The sequence below is a fragment of the Oncorhynchus gorbuscha genome, linkage group LG21 (assembly GCF_021184085.1).
Source record: "Oncorhynchus gorbuscha isolate QuinsamMale2020 ecotype Even-year linkage group LG21, OgorEven_v1.0, whole genome shotgun sequence".
NCBI lineage: Eukaryota > Metazoa > Chordata > Actinopteri > Salmoniformes > Salmonidae > Oncorhynchus > Oncorhynchus gorbuscha.
In genome coordinates, this window is record NC_060193.1 from 55,316,508 (window position 1) to 55,331,429 (window position 14,922).

A 14,922-nucleotide genomic window follows, 5' to 3' on the forward strand; every position below is an offset into this window, starting at 1 on the left:
TCGTCCCTCTGCCCCCTACTGCCGTCGTCCCTCTGCCCCCTACTGCCGTCGTCCCTCTGCCCCCTACTGCCGTCGTCCCTCTGCCCCCTACTGCCGTCGTCCCTCTGCCCCCTACTGCCGTCGTCCCTCTGCCCCCAACTGCCGTCGTCCCTCTGCCCCCAACTGCCGTCGTCCCTCTGCCCCCAACTGCCGTCGTCCCTCTGCCCCCAACTGCCGTCGTCCCTCTGCCCCCAACTGCCGTCGTCCCTCTGCCCCCAACTGCCGTCGTCCCTCTGCCCCCAACTGCCGTCGTCCCTCTGCCCCCAACTGCCGTCGTCCCTCTGCCCCCAACTGCCGTCGTCCCTCTGCCCCCAACTGCCGTCGTCCCTCTGCCCCCTACTGCCGTCGTCCCTCTGCCCCCTACTGCCGTCGTCCCTCTGCCCCCAACTGCCGTCGTCCCTCTGCCCCCAACTGCCGTCGTCCCTCTGCCCCCAACTGCCGTCGTCCCTCTGCCCCCAACTGCCGTCGTCCCTCTGCCCCCAACTGCCGTCGTCCCTCTGCCCCCAACTGCCGTCGTCCCTCTGCCCCCTACTGCCGTCGTCCCTCTGCGTCCTGTAAAACAACACAATCTACTGCACCTATCTGGTGTATGTGACAATAAAACATGATTTTAGAATGTTGTTAACTAATATCTTTCTGTATGTGTACAGTTTAGATGAAGCAACAATGAGAGCTTCATGGATTGATTGCTTCCCCCTACAGGGCACCAATAACCCTATATTCCTGAGCAGCATAGCCTTCTTCCAGGACTCTCTGATCAACCAGCAGACGCAGGTCAAGCTGTCTGTGTACGACGTCAAGGACCGCTCTCAGGGCACGGTGAGTAGAATATTAGATAAGATGACATTAAAACACCAAGTAATATGTCCTGCTCCCATCAGATAATAAACTACTAGGTCAGTCCCATTCCTTTCATCACCTCCCTTCCCTCACCAGCCACCTTGGCAGTGTTGTTTTCTTAGATGTCTGTCTCTGTATCCTTTCTCTCTAGCTCACTCCCTCCCTCGTTCTGTCTCTTTATTCTCTCGCTTTCTCTCTTTCTCCTGACCTAGATGTATTTATTAGGCTCAGCTCTGTTTCCTGTGAAGGAGTTGCTGCAAGAGAAGAACCACAGGTTACACCTGACCCTGAGGTAGGAGAGACACCGGATACACCTGACCCTGAGGTAGGAGAGACCTAGGTTACACCTGACCCTGAGGTAGGGGAGACACAGGTTACACCTGACCCTGAGGTAGGGGAGAGACGCGGGTTACACCTGACCCTGAGGTAGGGGAGACACCGGATACACCTGACCCTGAGGTAGGAGAGACACAGGTTACACCTGACCCTGAGGTAGGGGAGAGACGCGGGTTACACCTGACCCTGAGATACACCTGACCCTGAGGTAGGGAGACACCGGATACACCTGACCCTGAGGTAGGAGAGACCTAGGTTACACCTGACCCTGAGGTACACCTGACCCTGAGGAGGGGAGAGACGCGGGTTACACCTGACCCTGAGGTAGGGGAGAGACGCGGGTTACACCTGACCCTGAGGTAGGGGAGAGACGCGGGTTACACCTGACCCTGAGGTAGGGGAGAGACGCGGGTTACACCTGACCCTGAGGTAGGGGAGAGACGCGGGTTACACCTGACCCTGAGGTAGGGGAGAGACGCGGGTTACACCTGACCCTGAGGTAGGGGAGAGACGCGGGTTACACCTGACCCTGAGGTAGAGGAGAGACGCGGGTTACACCTGACCCTGAGGTAGGGGAGAGACGCGGGTTACACCTGACCCTGAGGTAGGGAGAGACACGGGTTACACCTGACCCTGAGGTAGGAGAGACACGGGTTACACCTGACCCTGAGGTAGAAGAGAGACGCGGGTTACACCTGACCCTGAGGTATGAGAAAGACGCGGGTTACACCTGACCCTGAGGTAGGAGAGACACGGGTTACACCTGACCCTGAGGTAGGAGAGACACTGGTTACACCTGACCCTGAGGTAGGAGAGACACTGGTTACACCTGACCCTGAGGTAGGAGAGACACTGGTTACACCTGACCCTGAGGTAGGAGAGAGACGCGGGTTACACCTGACCCTGAGGTATGAGAAAGACGTGGGTTACACCTGACCCTGAGGTAGGAGAGACACGGGTTACACCTGACCCTGAGGTATGAGAAATACGCGGGTTACACCTGACCCTGAGGTAGAAGAGAGACGCGGGTTACACCTGACCCTGAGGTATGAGAGAGACGTGGGTTACACCTGACCCTGAGGTAGGGGAGAGACGCGGGTTACACCTGACCCTGAGGTAGGGGAGAGACGCGGGTTACACCTGACCCTGAGGTAGGGGAGAGACGCGGGTTACACCTGACCCTGAGGTAGAGGAGAGACGCGGGTTACACCTGACCCTGAGGTAGGGGAGAGACGCGGGTTACACCTGACCCTGAGGTAGGGGAGAGACACGGGTTACACCTGACCCTGAGGTAGGGGAGAGACACGGGTTACACCTGACCCTGAGGTAGGAGAGACACGGGTTACACCTGACCCTGAGGTAGGAGAGACGCGGGTTACACCTGACCCTGAGGTAGAAGAGAGACGCGGGTTACACCTGACCCTGAGGTAGAAGAGAGACGCGGGTTACACCTGACCCTGAGGTATGAGAAAGACGCGGGTTACACCTGACCCTGAGGTAGGAGAGACACGGGTTACACCTGACCCTGAGGTAGGAGAGACACGGGTTACACCTGACCCTGAGGTAGGAGAGACACTGGTTACACCTGACCCTGAGGTAGGAGAGACACTGGTTACACCTGACCCTGAGGTAGGAGAGACACTGGTTACACCTGACCCTGAGGTAGGAGAGAGACGCGGGTTACACCTGACCCTGAGGTAGGAGAGACACGGGTTACACCTGACCCTGAGGTATGAGAAATACGCGGGTTACACCTGACCCTGAGGTAGAAGAGAGACGCGGGTTACACCTGACCCTGAGGTATGAGAGAGACGCGGGTTACACCTGACCCTGAGGTATGAGAGAGACGCGGGTTACACCTGACCCTGAGGTAGAAGAGAGACGCGGGTTACACCTGACCCTGAGGTAGAAGAGAGACGCGGGTTACACCTGACCCTGAGGTATGAGAGACAGACAGGTGGAATTGATTCAGACAGGATTCGTATGTCATTATGATTATAATTGTAAAATAAGTATTTGTTCTTAACTGACTTGCCTGGTTAAATAAAATAAAATAGGCCATGCCTTTGGTAAGGTGACAGGTAGCCTAGCGGTTGGAGCACTGTGCCAGTAACCTGAGCCTGCAAGGTAAAACAAAATCTGTGTGCCCTTGAGCAAGGCACATAACCCTAATTTTTCCAGGGTTGCTGTTATCAGGTGTGTCCTGCTTGCTGCCAACGCTCACTAATCCTGTTTCATTCTTTAGTTATCAATGGCTGACCCTGGCTGTGACCCCACTCTGTGAGGGGGTCTCAGGAGGAGTTGGGATATTCACACATGTATAATATATTCTTGTACATTTGGAGAAATGTAAGCACCCAAATGATTGTCTTATAACAGACGAGGATGCTTAAATGTATGGCTCCATAGTGATGTAAATATGAAGCCTATACATTTTTCAGCTAGATTGTTTTGGGTCTGTCATAGTTTTCTGCTGTTTGATCGTTGCTGACTGTAGACTGTGTGTTCCTGGGGGATGCCGTTGACAGCCCTACTGGTGTGTGTTACTGATGAACAGATCTGCAGAGAACAAGCACGTGGGGAACATCACCATCATTGCCTGGCAGATAGAGGAGAAGAGGGATCAGAGGACTCTGCCTGTTGCCAGGTTACCAGACACCATCAACAGCAGGGTGAGCTTCCGAGACTCTCGCCGGATCCCTACCGCTGACACCAAATGTCAGACACCTGTGAGACCGGGGCCAGGGTCGTGTGTGTGTGACTCTTCTATCCCTGTGTGCCACAGACCGTGCTTCCAGTGGATGAGAGCCTGACAGAATCCATGGGTGTCAGAGCCAAATATGCATCTTTATGCAAAGACACCCTGCTGACATCAGGTAGGAGGGACAGCTGGGTCTGTCCCATTATTTCAGCCCACTGGCACCACCTCTACCAAAGCCCACTAGAAGAGCCTGTCTCTCCACTGAGACACTTTGTAAGCAGGCGCCAATAATTCATGTGTCACCTGAGACGAATGCAGTTCGGTGTTCGTCTTCCGTAACATTTCACCTAATGTGATTCTGTTCTAAAAAATGATTTCTGCGACTCTAAATGATTTGATTGGACATCCATCCGATCCGTCCCTCATGGCTGGATGTTAGCAGGTTTCACTGAGTAATGTCATTACCCGTACGCTCAGTGAGAGATTGTTGCTTTTCTTAGTCACCACTCTCAGATGTGTGTGTGTGTGTGTGTCTGGACAGACATCTGTATACAGTGGAATGGCTTATTGTCCTCTGGGAAGGAAATATTTTTTCACATGCTCCTCTTATACTTTAAATCCCCCCTGAGACAAAATGTGACCTTCAAATATACAGCTCCTTTATCATTTATTACTCGACTGTGGAGAAAAATAAATGATTCAGAGATTGTGTTAGATGATGTTGAGCATGTTCCGTGTGTGTGTGTGTCTCTCAGTGTTTGGAGGCACCATGTCCAGAATGTACCGTTTCCCCACCACGGACGGTCACCACCTGCGGGTGCTAGAACAGATGGCTGAAAGTGTGTTGTCTCTCAACATCCCCAGACAGTATGTCAAACTACTGCTGGAGGAGGACGCTGTCAGGTACACTACTACACATATTCACACACACACCGACATGCACATTTGTGACCGTGTCCAGGGATTTGTTAATTGATTGTGCATTAATAAAATCTCATTTAATGCCTGAGTTGCCGAAGTGTGTGTGTTCAGGGTTTGTGAGCTGGAGGAGCTGGGGGAGTTGTCACCATGCTGGGAGAACCTACGACGACAGATAGTCACTCAGTACCAGAACATCATCCTCGCATACCAGGAGACTCTCTCTGACCTCACCAACTACAAGGGTTAGTACTGTACACACGCACAATTTATCAGGAGACTCTCTCTGACCTCTGTCGTGGAAATTTCCTGTATTACCAAATGATGAGAGAGAAAATCACACACCAGTCAGAGTTATGCTTAATCTTCACCTTTAATAATAATGAAGGTTTTGCAATAGCATTTTGACTTTCAACATTTCAGTATCTCTAATGAAAAGTTGAGTGGTCAACATAATGGCAACTGAGATCTTTTATAGCAAAGATCCACACCCCTAGTCGACATGACAAACCACAGATAATAGGAACTTTCACAAGGAAAGATTTTACTTGAGAGAGGAGTATCCCCATAGCCCAGGGGTGTCAAAGTCAAATGGACGGAGGGCCAAATAAAAAATTTAGCTACAAGCCGAGGGCCGGACTGTTCGAATGTTCATTGAATTTTTTTTAAATGACGCATATAGTCTAGTGAACCTAATTGAACCTACTGAAAACCTAACAAATATATTCCAATATGATCAGATAAATAAAGCAATATTTTCTTATGGCTCTGTCAGTAATCTTTAATTTTCAACAGACACAAAAGACAAATTTCCTTTATATAAAAATCCCCATAACATGAACATTAAATGAAAGAAACCGGTATTCAAGGCACCATCAGTAGCCTATATTTTCTATTTTAGCAAAAGTGGGCTAAATTTACTTCAAAGAAAAAAACAATAATAGCAATTTTCTATCATCCACTCAACTGAAATATTTTTAAAATATAACAGACAAATCTCCTCACGAAGCTCGAAACATCTTTGAAGCACCTTTCCCTGGCTTAGCCATCGCACCTCTGTGTGATAAGGCAAATCACCATGCTCCGTTTCTAACTCCGTCAGAAATGCCTTGAACTGGCGGTGATTCAAACCTTTGGCTCTGATAAAGTTAACTGTGCGCGTGATGATGCTCATTACATGCTCCATTTTCAAGGCTTTACCGCACAACGCTTCCTGGTGTATGATACAATGATAAGCTGTCAGCTCACCTGTCGCGTTTTCCTCTTGCATCTTTTCCCGTATCTTCTCCACCAGTCCGCTCCTGTGTCCACACATCGCAGGTGCTCCGTCGGTTGTCAAACCCACGAGTTTTTCCCAAGGCAGCTCCATCTCATTTACACATCTTGACACCTCTTCATACAAATCATGCCCCGTAGTTGTGCCATGCATAGGACGTAAAGCCAAAAACTCCTCTGTCACGCTTAGGCTGGAGTCCACTCCGCGGATGAAAATTGACAACTGGGCAATGTCAGAAATGTCGGTGCTCTCATCCACAGCCAAGGAATATGCAATGAAATCTTTTCCCTTTTTCACAAGCTGCTCTTTTAGATTGATGGACAACTGGTCTACTCTCTCGGCAATGGTGTTTCTGCTCAGACTCACATTTAAAAAGAGTTGCCTTTTTTCTGGGCAAACTTCGTCACAAACTTTAATCATGCAGTTTTTGATGAAATCCCCCTCCGTAAATGGCCGGGCTGATTTAGCGATCTCTTCTGCCAAAATAAAACTGGCCTTGACAGCAGCCTGGCCTTGTGATTTGGCTTTTTGAACAGAGCCTGTCGAGATTTGAGGCCTCGTTTTAATTCCTCTGCCTTTTGTAGCCTTTGTTCCATGTCCATATTCTTGTTTTTGTCCGCGTGTTTCGTTTCATAATGTCGTCTCAGATTATACTCTTTCAGTACCGCCACACTTTCTCCACACAGAAGACACACAGGTTTTCCAGCTACCTCCGTGAACAAATACTCCGACTCCCACCTTGTTTGAAACCCCCGGTTCTCAGTGTCCACCTTCCGTTTTGCCATTTTTGATGGGTATCTGAAAGTTAATTTTACTGTGATGCTGACAACTGCTGTGCCAATAAATATTGAAATGAAGCAGCCTACTGCTCGGTGCGTCACCGTTGCATTGTGGGAAATGTAGTATTGGTGCGTGTAAAAGATCTGCGGGCTGCCGGCTTGCTGCGGTCTGCGGGCCGGTTCTAATAATAAATCAAGATCATCCCAGGGGCCGTAAAAAACCTTCTCGCGGGCCGGATGTGGCCCGCGGGCCTTGACTCTGACATATGTGCGCATAGCCAGACAGCATTAGCTATAAATTATTGTTCAGTTTGGTCTCATAAACAAAGTTCTTATCTCGTTCTTGGTACAACATAGTACCAAAACATTTCCTCATCCAGTGGCATATATCAATTGTCAATTCTATATACTCCCATCTCAAATACACCCAAATCTGGAAAAACTCACTGAAGACAGTGAGCCTCTTAGGTCATACACTGGGGAAAGATAAGGGCAACCTCAGAGGGGACATACAATGGTTCCAGACACTGCCATCCTCCTCTCCCCAATGAGAAAAGTAGGGAGTGACTAGCACACAGACATTGTGGAGCCAAGAGATAATTGGTTCCCCCTCAATCATCCCTTCACATGGTTTAAAATATATTTTCACATATGAAGACAAGCCTGACCTCTCCCCTCTCTGGGGCCCAAGTAACTGAGCCCTAGCAGAGAAAGGATAACTGCAAACTGCCAACACTATAGTCCAAAAATATACATTCTAAATTACAAGTATCTCACAAGTATATTATGAAAATAAAACCTCTTATCTATGTTACCCAACTAATTCTGATTCACCCCCACACCGTACCAACTACAAGGGTTAGTACTACACACACACACACACACACACACACACATACACAAACTTATTTCAGCCTCAGATAACTATGTTTAAGGTGGTTTGTTGTGGTTTAACATGAGAATCCCACTCTGTCTATTCCACCCCTCTCTTTTTTGTCTGGTCTTTCCTCCAGGTCCGTCGTTCAAGGCCAGTAACCTGAAGGCAGAGAGGAAGCTGGAGTTCATACCCACCAACCTTCATGTCCAGAGGATGAGGGTGCAGGATGAGTCTGGCTTTGGTGAGCTGAGCCCCATACCCTGTTCCCCCCTGGATGTTCATGCAGCTCTCCACTTTGGCCTTAATAGTTATGTTCCCCCCAGACCACACGTATGACGTGGTGACTATCGGGGCTCCCGCCGCCCACTACCAGGGCTTCAAGAACAGCGGCCTGCGCAAGCAAATCACCAAGTTTGAGGAGGCCAAGAAACAGTGAGTACAGAACCTCACAAAGAGGTGGAACCCAGGTGGAACTGCGGTAGAACCTTGGTTGTATTAGATGTATCCTTCTTGCTGCCAATGCTCACTAATCTTATGACATTTTTTCAGCTAACAACCCTACTGACAGGCTATCTGGCTGTGTTTGGCTTTTTAAGTCTCTTGTTTTTAACGGACAAGTTTCTAATCAAGTGAATCCTAAGTCTGTTTTTGGTAGAGAAACACCCTTGTATCTCTCCCCATCCCCTTTTAAAATGGTACAACATCGAAACATGTTTACGGTCTTTTAACAGGTTTTAACCATTAGGCAGAATGAATACCTGCATTAAACACAAACCACTGCTTCTGTCGAAACATTAACGTCATTATACAGTTGAGAATCACATCCTGAGAATGATATTATGTATGTGGTTAATGAAGGATACCCCACAACATACTGTCAAATGCAAAGCCTCATTTATCAAATCCATGTACGTCTGTTTATCCCTTGTTCTTGTGCTACTGCATGATCCGCATTTTGACGGCCGACTTTCTGCTGTTTTCTCATTATACACTACATGCTATGCTGCTTTTAGCCTTGGCATTTTCCCTTAATTATATTATATATTTCAAAGATGATTTCCAGTTTTCTGGCTTTTTAATTTTTTCCAATTGCATCTTTATTTTCTAATCAGCGTTTATGAGGAAGAATGGTGAGTTCCTATGTTCTCTGATTCTGTTCTTTAGTCATTTTATCCTCCCCACTGTTTGTTTGGTTCTTTCTGCACGGAAATAATTGTCTGTTCGCCGTCACTGAGTTTGTTGTTTTAGCTGTAAGGCTGTGAGTCACTCAGTCACCTACCTGTGTTTCACCACTGTAAGTGTGAATCCACAATGGCTGCCTGTGAGTACCATCGTAAGCTACTCTATATGGACAGAGGGTGATCTTCAGTAGAGCGCTTGCTATGGGGTTTGAGGCATAGAACTACAGAGACCGACAGATCCATAACAATAGCATTGTACATTCTACATCTTCAACAGTCTGCCTCACTCTGAACATCTGTGGTTCTATGTCTAGATAGTGTTGTCTGTGTTCCAGGTGAGGAACAGGCTTGTGCATGCAGATATGGATGCTCACCTCAGTCCCAGACCTGCAGAGTAGAATATTCTAGCAGAGTTTAATTATTCAGCTGTATTGTATGCAGCCAGGTGTGTAATCTGTCAAGCAGTGTGAGAGAATGTTGCAGAAGTACAATCTCCTTCAGTTCCCAGAATGCAGTGCACATTCAGTCTCACGTTCCTGTGTGTGCTCTTACCATCTTTGTCTACACATCTGCGTCTGCTGTCTGCCTCTTCTGTGTCTCTCTGTATGTGTCTACATGTCTGTGAAGACTGTCTCTGTCTGCGTCTACGTGTCTGACTACTGTCTCTTCGTCTACCTCTACTGTCTGTGACTACTGTCTCTGCGTGTCTGTGACTAGTCTCTGCGTCTACGTCTACTGTCTGTGACTACTGTCTCTGCGTGTCTGTGACTTTTCTCTGCGTCTACGTCTACTGTCTGTGCGTCTACGTCTACTGTCTGTCTGTCTACTGTCTGTGCGTCTACGTCTGTCTGACTACTGCGTCTACGTCTGTCAGTGACTACTGTGTCTGTGACTACTGTGTCTGTGACTACTGTCCCTGCGTGTCTGTGACTACTGTCTCTGTGTCTACATGTCTGTGATTCAGGGTAAATGCTGTGTTCTCTGAACACCCCACCCTGTCTGTCCCTGCAGCAGTGCCCTGTCCAGCTGTCAGTCTATAGTGTACATCCCCCAGGACATTGTCCGGGCCAAGGAGATCATCTCCCACATAAACACCCTGAAGACCCAGGTCAGCTACTATGCTGAGAGGCTGTCTCGCGCCGCCAAGGACCGCTCTGCCAACGGTCTGGAGAGGACCCTTGCCATCCTGGCTGATAAGGTGAGGGAAAGCCTCTAGCCTGTTACCAGGTCTGTTTGTGAGGGAGAGCCCCTGGCCTGGTACCAGGTCTGTTTGTGAGGGAGAGCCCCTGGCCTGGTACCAGGTCTGTTGGTGAAGGAGAGCCCCTGGCCTGGTACCAGGTCTGTTTGTGAAGGAGAGCCCCTGGCCTGGTACCAGGTCTGTTGAGGAAGGAGAGCCCCTGGCCTGGTAGCAGGTCTGTTGGGGAAGGAGAGCCCCTGGCCTGGTACCAGGTCTGTTTGGGAAGGAGAGCCCCTGGCCTGGTAGCAGGTATGTTTATGCTGTTTTACTGACCTTTGTGGGGTGTGTATTTACTCTTCAGTCATAAACCCAAAGAGATTGATATATTATTTGACCAGTGTAATTTGTCATGTGGACGGACGAGAATACAGAACGGCATATCTTGCTTGGCTCAATTCCCGCTGTGTGGTTCGTATGACCTTTACCCTTCAGACTCGCCAGCTGGTGACGGAGTGTGACTGCAAACTGCTGGCCTCGGCCATCCAGGCGCTGAACGCGGCACGTCCTGAGTACATCGCCTCCAAGGCGTCACCCTCCGCCGACGCCACCGATCAAGTAGTCCTGCGCAACGACCAGGACACACTGCTGGCCAAGTGGAGCGGATGCAACAGCCGGTCCTCGCTGCACGTCGACTGGCACGAGGAGGAGTGGGTAAGGCAAGGGGTCACCGGGGCTCAGGGGTTCACAGGTCAACTCCAGTTTAGCCTTCATGGTTTAGGAGCACTAAAATCCAGTTCCAGTATGTAAGGAAGAAAGAAGTGTGTTTACTGGGGGATTTTTGTGTTTTTGTTTGGTTTGTTGGTCCATCAGATGTCTAGACTGGAACACTACATTTGATTGGCTTTTGTTTATTCTAGTCTCTCCTCCCTTCTCCTCTCTTCCCCTAAACTCTTCCCCTGTTCTCTTTTCTATTCCTGTTCTTCATTCCCTCCCCCCCAGGAGAAGGTGTGGGTAAATGTAGACAAGAGTCTGGAGTGTATCATCCAGCGGGTGGACAAACTCCTTCAGAAGGACCGTCTCCCTGGCAACAGCAGCCAGGGGGACACTACCCCAGGCCACCAGCAGGGCGGCAGCAGTAAGAAAGGTAACCAGAGTACCAGGGCGTTCTGGATCAACCCCGACTGCATGACCCAGGAGGAGCCTTCATCATCACTACCTTCCTCACCATCATCATCCTCCCTCCTGCCTGCTCTCACCCTGAATCTGACTCATGCATGCCCACCCAGCCCTGACAAAACCCCATGTAGGTTTCTTTCCTTTCTTACTTCACTTCACTTGCTTTTTTGCTTTGTCATGCACATTTGTCCTATCATCATACTGCTATCATATTCATCATATCTCAACCTATTAGAATTGGTCTACCTTGTTTTTGTGCAGTATTAAACATTCCAAAGATGTAAATTTGTGAATGATTTTTCTCTGTGTTAGGTAGGTCTGTCAGTCCTTGTTATATTCTGGAGGCCAGCCAAAGTCCCGTTGCTGTGGCCTCCTATGTGCCAGCTCAGCCTACGTACTGTAGCCATCTAGCTTATTATGTGCTTACTGTACTGTGTGCTGTCTGCCATGTTGCTGGTGGTGCTCCCTAACCATGCATGTGGCACCTCCACCCCTTCCAGATGGCAGCCCCAGTGGTGAGGAGGCTTTCCCAGGTAAGAGCTCTGTCCTCTCCCCAGCTTCTGTCCCCCTGTCTCTCTGACTGCTTCTAACTGCAGCCCAGCTCAGTGCCACTGCTTCGTCTAGCTCTATATATCACACCGTCTGTATGACCTCTGTTTCTAGTACCTTATCAGAGATGAAGGACTTAAAGGCCAATGTGTTGTCACATGTTATTGTCTCACATTCTATGAAGGAGTTGCAGCAGCAGTTTAAGGGTCTCTCAGGATGCTTTCAATGCAGAAGAGTGCATAGTGTGTGTGTGTGTTACTGTTTTTGTTACTGTGTGTCTGGCCCAGGGGAGTGGAGCGAGGCCCTGTACCCTCTCCTCACCACGCTGACAGAGTGTGTGGCTATGATGAGTGACAAGGCTAAGAGCTCCATGGTGTTCCTGTTGATGCAGGACAGTGCTCCTACCATCGCCATGGACCTCTCCCTGCAGTACAGACGAGACGTGGTCTTCTGCCAGACGGTCAGCACTGGACACACACTGACGTGCGCACACACGCAGATGCAAATACATGTGTGCACAGACGCCCATTAGCAAACACACATGTGCGCATACATACAGACACAAGCAGTGAGGTAGAGTAATATGTGTAAATAAAAAAATGAATATACACTGAGTATACCAAAATTAGGAACAATTCCTAATATTGAGTAGCACCGCCCCTCTTTTTGCCCTCAGAACATCCTCAATTTGTCAGGGCATGGACTACAAGGTGTCGAAAGTGTTCCACAGGGATACTGGCCCATGTTGACTCCAATACTTCCCACAGTTGTCTTGTTGGCTGGATGTCCTTTGGTTGGTGGACCCTTCTTGATACACACGGGAAACTGTTGTGTGAAAAACCCAGCAGCGTTGCAGTTCTTGACACACTCAAACCGGTGCGCCTGACACCTACTACCTTACCCTGTTCAAAGGCAATTCAATGTTTTGTCTTGTCCATTCACCCTCTGAATGCACACACATACAATCCATGTGTTAATTGTCTCAATGCTTAAAAATCCTTCTTTAAACTGTCTCCTCCCCTTTATCTACACTGATTTTAAGGGAGATTTAACAGGTGACATCAATAAGGGATCATAGTTTGGTCAGTGACATGGAAAGAGCAGATGTTCCTAATGTTTTGTATACTCAGTGTTAATGTTAATATCTGTCTCCAGCTCACTGCCCTCATCTGTGGCTTCATCATCAAGCTGAGGAACTGTCTCCGTGACGATGGCTTCCTCAGGCAGCTCTACACCATCGGCCTGCTGGCCCAGTTTGAGTCTCTGCTCAGCACCTACGGTAAATTACACACTCTTCGCTCTCTCGTTCTTTATCTCTCTCGTTCTTTATCTCTCTCGTTCTTTATCTCTCTCATTCTCTTTCTCTGTTTAATGATTGTTCACTCTCTCACATACCTCCCACCTCCCAGGCGAGGAGCTGTCCATGTTGGAGGACATGTCGGTTGGCATCATGGACCTACGGAACGTTACCTTCAAGGTGACCCAGGCAACCTCCAGCTCCTGCCCCGACATGCTGCCAGTCATCACTGGCAACCGGGACGGCTTCAACGTCCGCATCCCGTTGCCGGAGACCATGTTTGACGCGTTGCCGCGGGAGATCCAGAACGGCATGCTGCTGCGCGTCCAGCCGGTGCTCTTCAACGTGGGAATCAACGAACAGCAGACGCTGGCAGAGAAGTGAGCGGGGGGGAGGAATGATGGAGGGATGAAGAGTGGTGATGTCCCTGTATTGTTGACATGTCTCCTGTTTGTGACAGGTTTGGAGACACATCTCTGCAGGAGATCATTAACCTAGAGAGTCTGGCCAGACTCAACTCCTACTATCAACAGTTCAAGGAGGTCCTACCTGAGGACTGTAAGTCACCATGAAGTAAATGGCCCTATATGGTCCTACCTGAAGTAATTGGCCTTATATGGAGAATATTGTTAAGATGTAGCCTATAACACCCCCCCCCCCTCTCCTGGTCTCAGGCCTGCCCAGGTCCCGTTCCCAGACGTGTCTACCAGAGCTGCTGAGGTTCCTGGGACAGAACGTCCACGCCAGGAAGAACAAGAACGTAGACATCCTGTGGCAGGCAGCAGAGGTGTGCCCATTTTTCGCTGCAGGGCCATGAATGAATTATTTCCTTCTGTATGGATGAGATGTCCATTTCTTCTGTATGGATGTTACTAATGAGGGTCCAGTCCAGTCTCCATTTCCTTCTGTATGGATGTTACTAATGAGGGTCCAGTCCATTTCATTTCCTTTCTGTATGGGATGTTCCATTTCCTTCTGTATGGATGATGGGTCCAGTCCATTTCCTTCTGTATGGGATGTTCCATTTCCTTCTAATGAGGGTCCAGTCCATTTCCTTCTGTATGGATGTTACTAATGAGGGTCCAGAGCAGGCCTGAATAATAATTCTGTAGTGAGCAGCCTGCTGTCTATTATTTCCTGGTATCTCTCCTCCCCAGATCTGTCGTCGTCTGAATGGTGTGCGTTTCACCAGCTGTAAGAGTGCTAAGGACCGCACGGCCATGTCCGTCACCCTGGAGCAGTGTCTGATCCTACAGCACGAACATGGCATGGCCCCACAGGTCTTCTCCCAGGCCCTCGACTGCATGCGCAGGTAGGTGTCCAGCCCACTGCCTGAACTAAAATGAAACGCACACATATTGCTCGCTACATATGCTGGGACAGTGCCAACTACAGGGTCCCTTCTCCCCCATTTAAAAAAAATATATATATAGGTTCTATTTTAATTCTCTGTAATTAGCATTGGTTCCTCATGCAGCATCTGCTTGACAGTCTGTCCAGCCAGTTTGTGGAGAATGCTCCCCCATGATGACAGAGCTCGCTTTCCATACCCCCACATCATCCCCCTATCCAGCTCTCCTCCAACCCCATCCCCCTGTTCTCTGACACTGCTTGCTGAGAAGATGAAGGGCTAGATGAAGTGGAGGAGGGTAGAAGGAGCAGAAACCTTGTGTAAGGATGTGACGACTCCCAGAACAGGAGCCCTGTAGGGTACAGTAGGTTATGTGAAAGATCTGTTGGGTAGTAATGCCATGCTGTCCTGCAGCTCCCTGCATG

At 49.1% G+C, this 14,922-nt stretch overlaps 1 protein-coding gene across 14 annotated transcripts in view; it reads left to right on the forward strand.

Moving 5' to 3' along the window:
* The window catches only part of LOC124007703 (inositol polyphosphate-4-phosphatase type I A-like), a 43,606-nt gene that overhangs the window by 21,198 nt on the left and 7,486 nt on the right, over positions 1 to 14,922 (forward strand). For 2 of the 14 annotated variants that reach the window (XM_046318400.1, XM_046318396.1), the window contains exons 5-23: positions 742 to 858; positions 1,092 to 1,171; positions 3,773 to 3,887; positions 4,001 to 4,091; positions 4,672 to 4,819; positions 4,949 to 5,079; positions 7,903 to 8,007; positions 8,090 to 8,198; positions 8,879 to 8,896; positions 9,959 to 10,145; positions 10,617 to 10,835; positions 11,124 to 11,427; positions 11,801 to 11,833; positions 12,137 to 12,309; positions 13,005 to 13,128; positions 13,259 to 13,526; positions 13,607 to 13,704; positions 13,821 to 13,933; positions 14,304 to 14,458. In XM_046318400.1, coding sequence (XP_046174356.1) covers positions 742 to 858; positions 1,092 to 1,171; positions 3,773 to 3,887; positions 4,001 to 4,091; positions 4,672 to 4,819; positions 4,949 to 5,079; positions 7,903 to 8,007; positions 8,090 to 8,198; positions 8,879 to 8,896; positions 9,959 to 10,145; positions 10,617 to 10,835; positions 11,124 to 11,427; positions 11,801 to 11,833; positions 12,137 to 12,309; positions 13,005 to 13,128; positions 13,259 to 13,526; positions 13,607 to 13,704; positions 13,821 to 13,933; positions 14,304 to 14,458 — 2,588 coding nt within the window. Of the gene's footprint in view, positions 1 to 741; positions 859 to 1,091; positions 1,172 to 1,514; positions 3,121 to 3,772; positions 3,888 to 4,000; positions 4,092 to 4,671; positions 4,820 to 4,948; positions 5,080 to 7,902; positions 8,008 to 8,089; positions 8,199 to 8,878; positions 8,897 to 9,958; positions 10,146 to 10,616; positions 10,836 to 11,123; positions 11,428 to 11,800; positions 11,834 to 12,136; positions 12,310 to 13,004; positions 13,129 to 13,258; positions 13,527 to 13,606; positions 13,705 to 13,820; positions 13,934 to 14,303; positions 14,459 to 14,922 lie in introns of those variants that run through there. The other 12 variants (XM_046318406.1, XM_046318404.1, XM_046318402.1 and 9 more) reach the window with 10 other exon arrangements.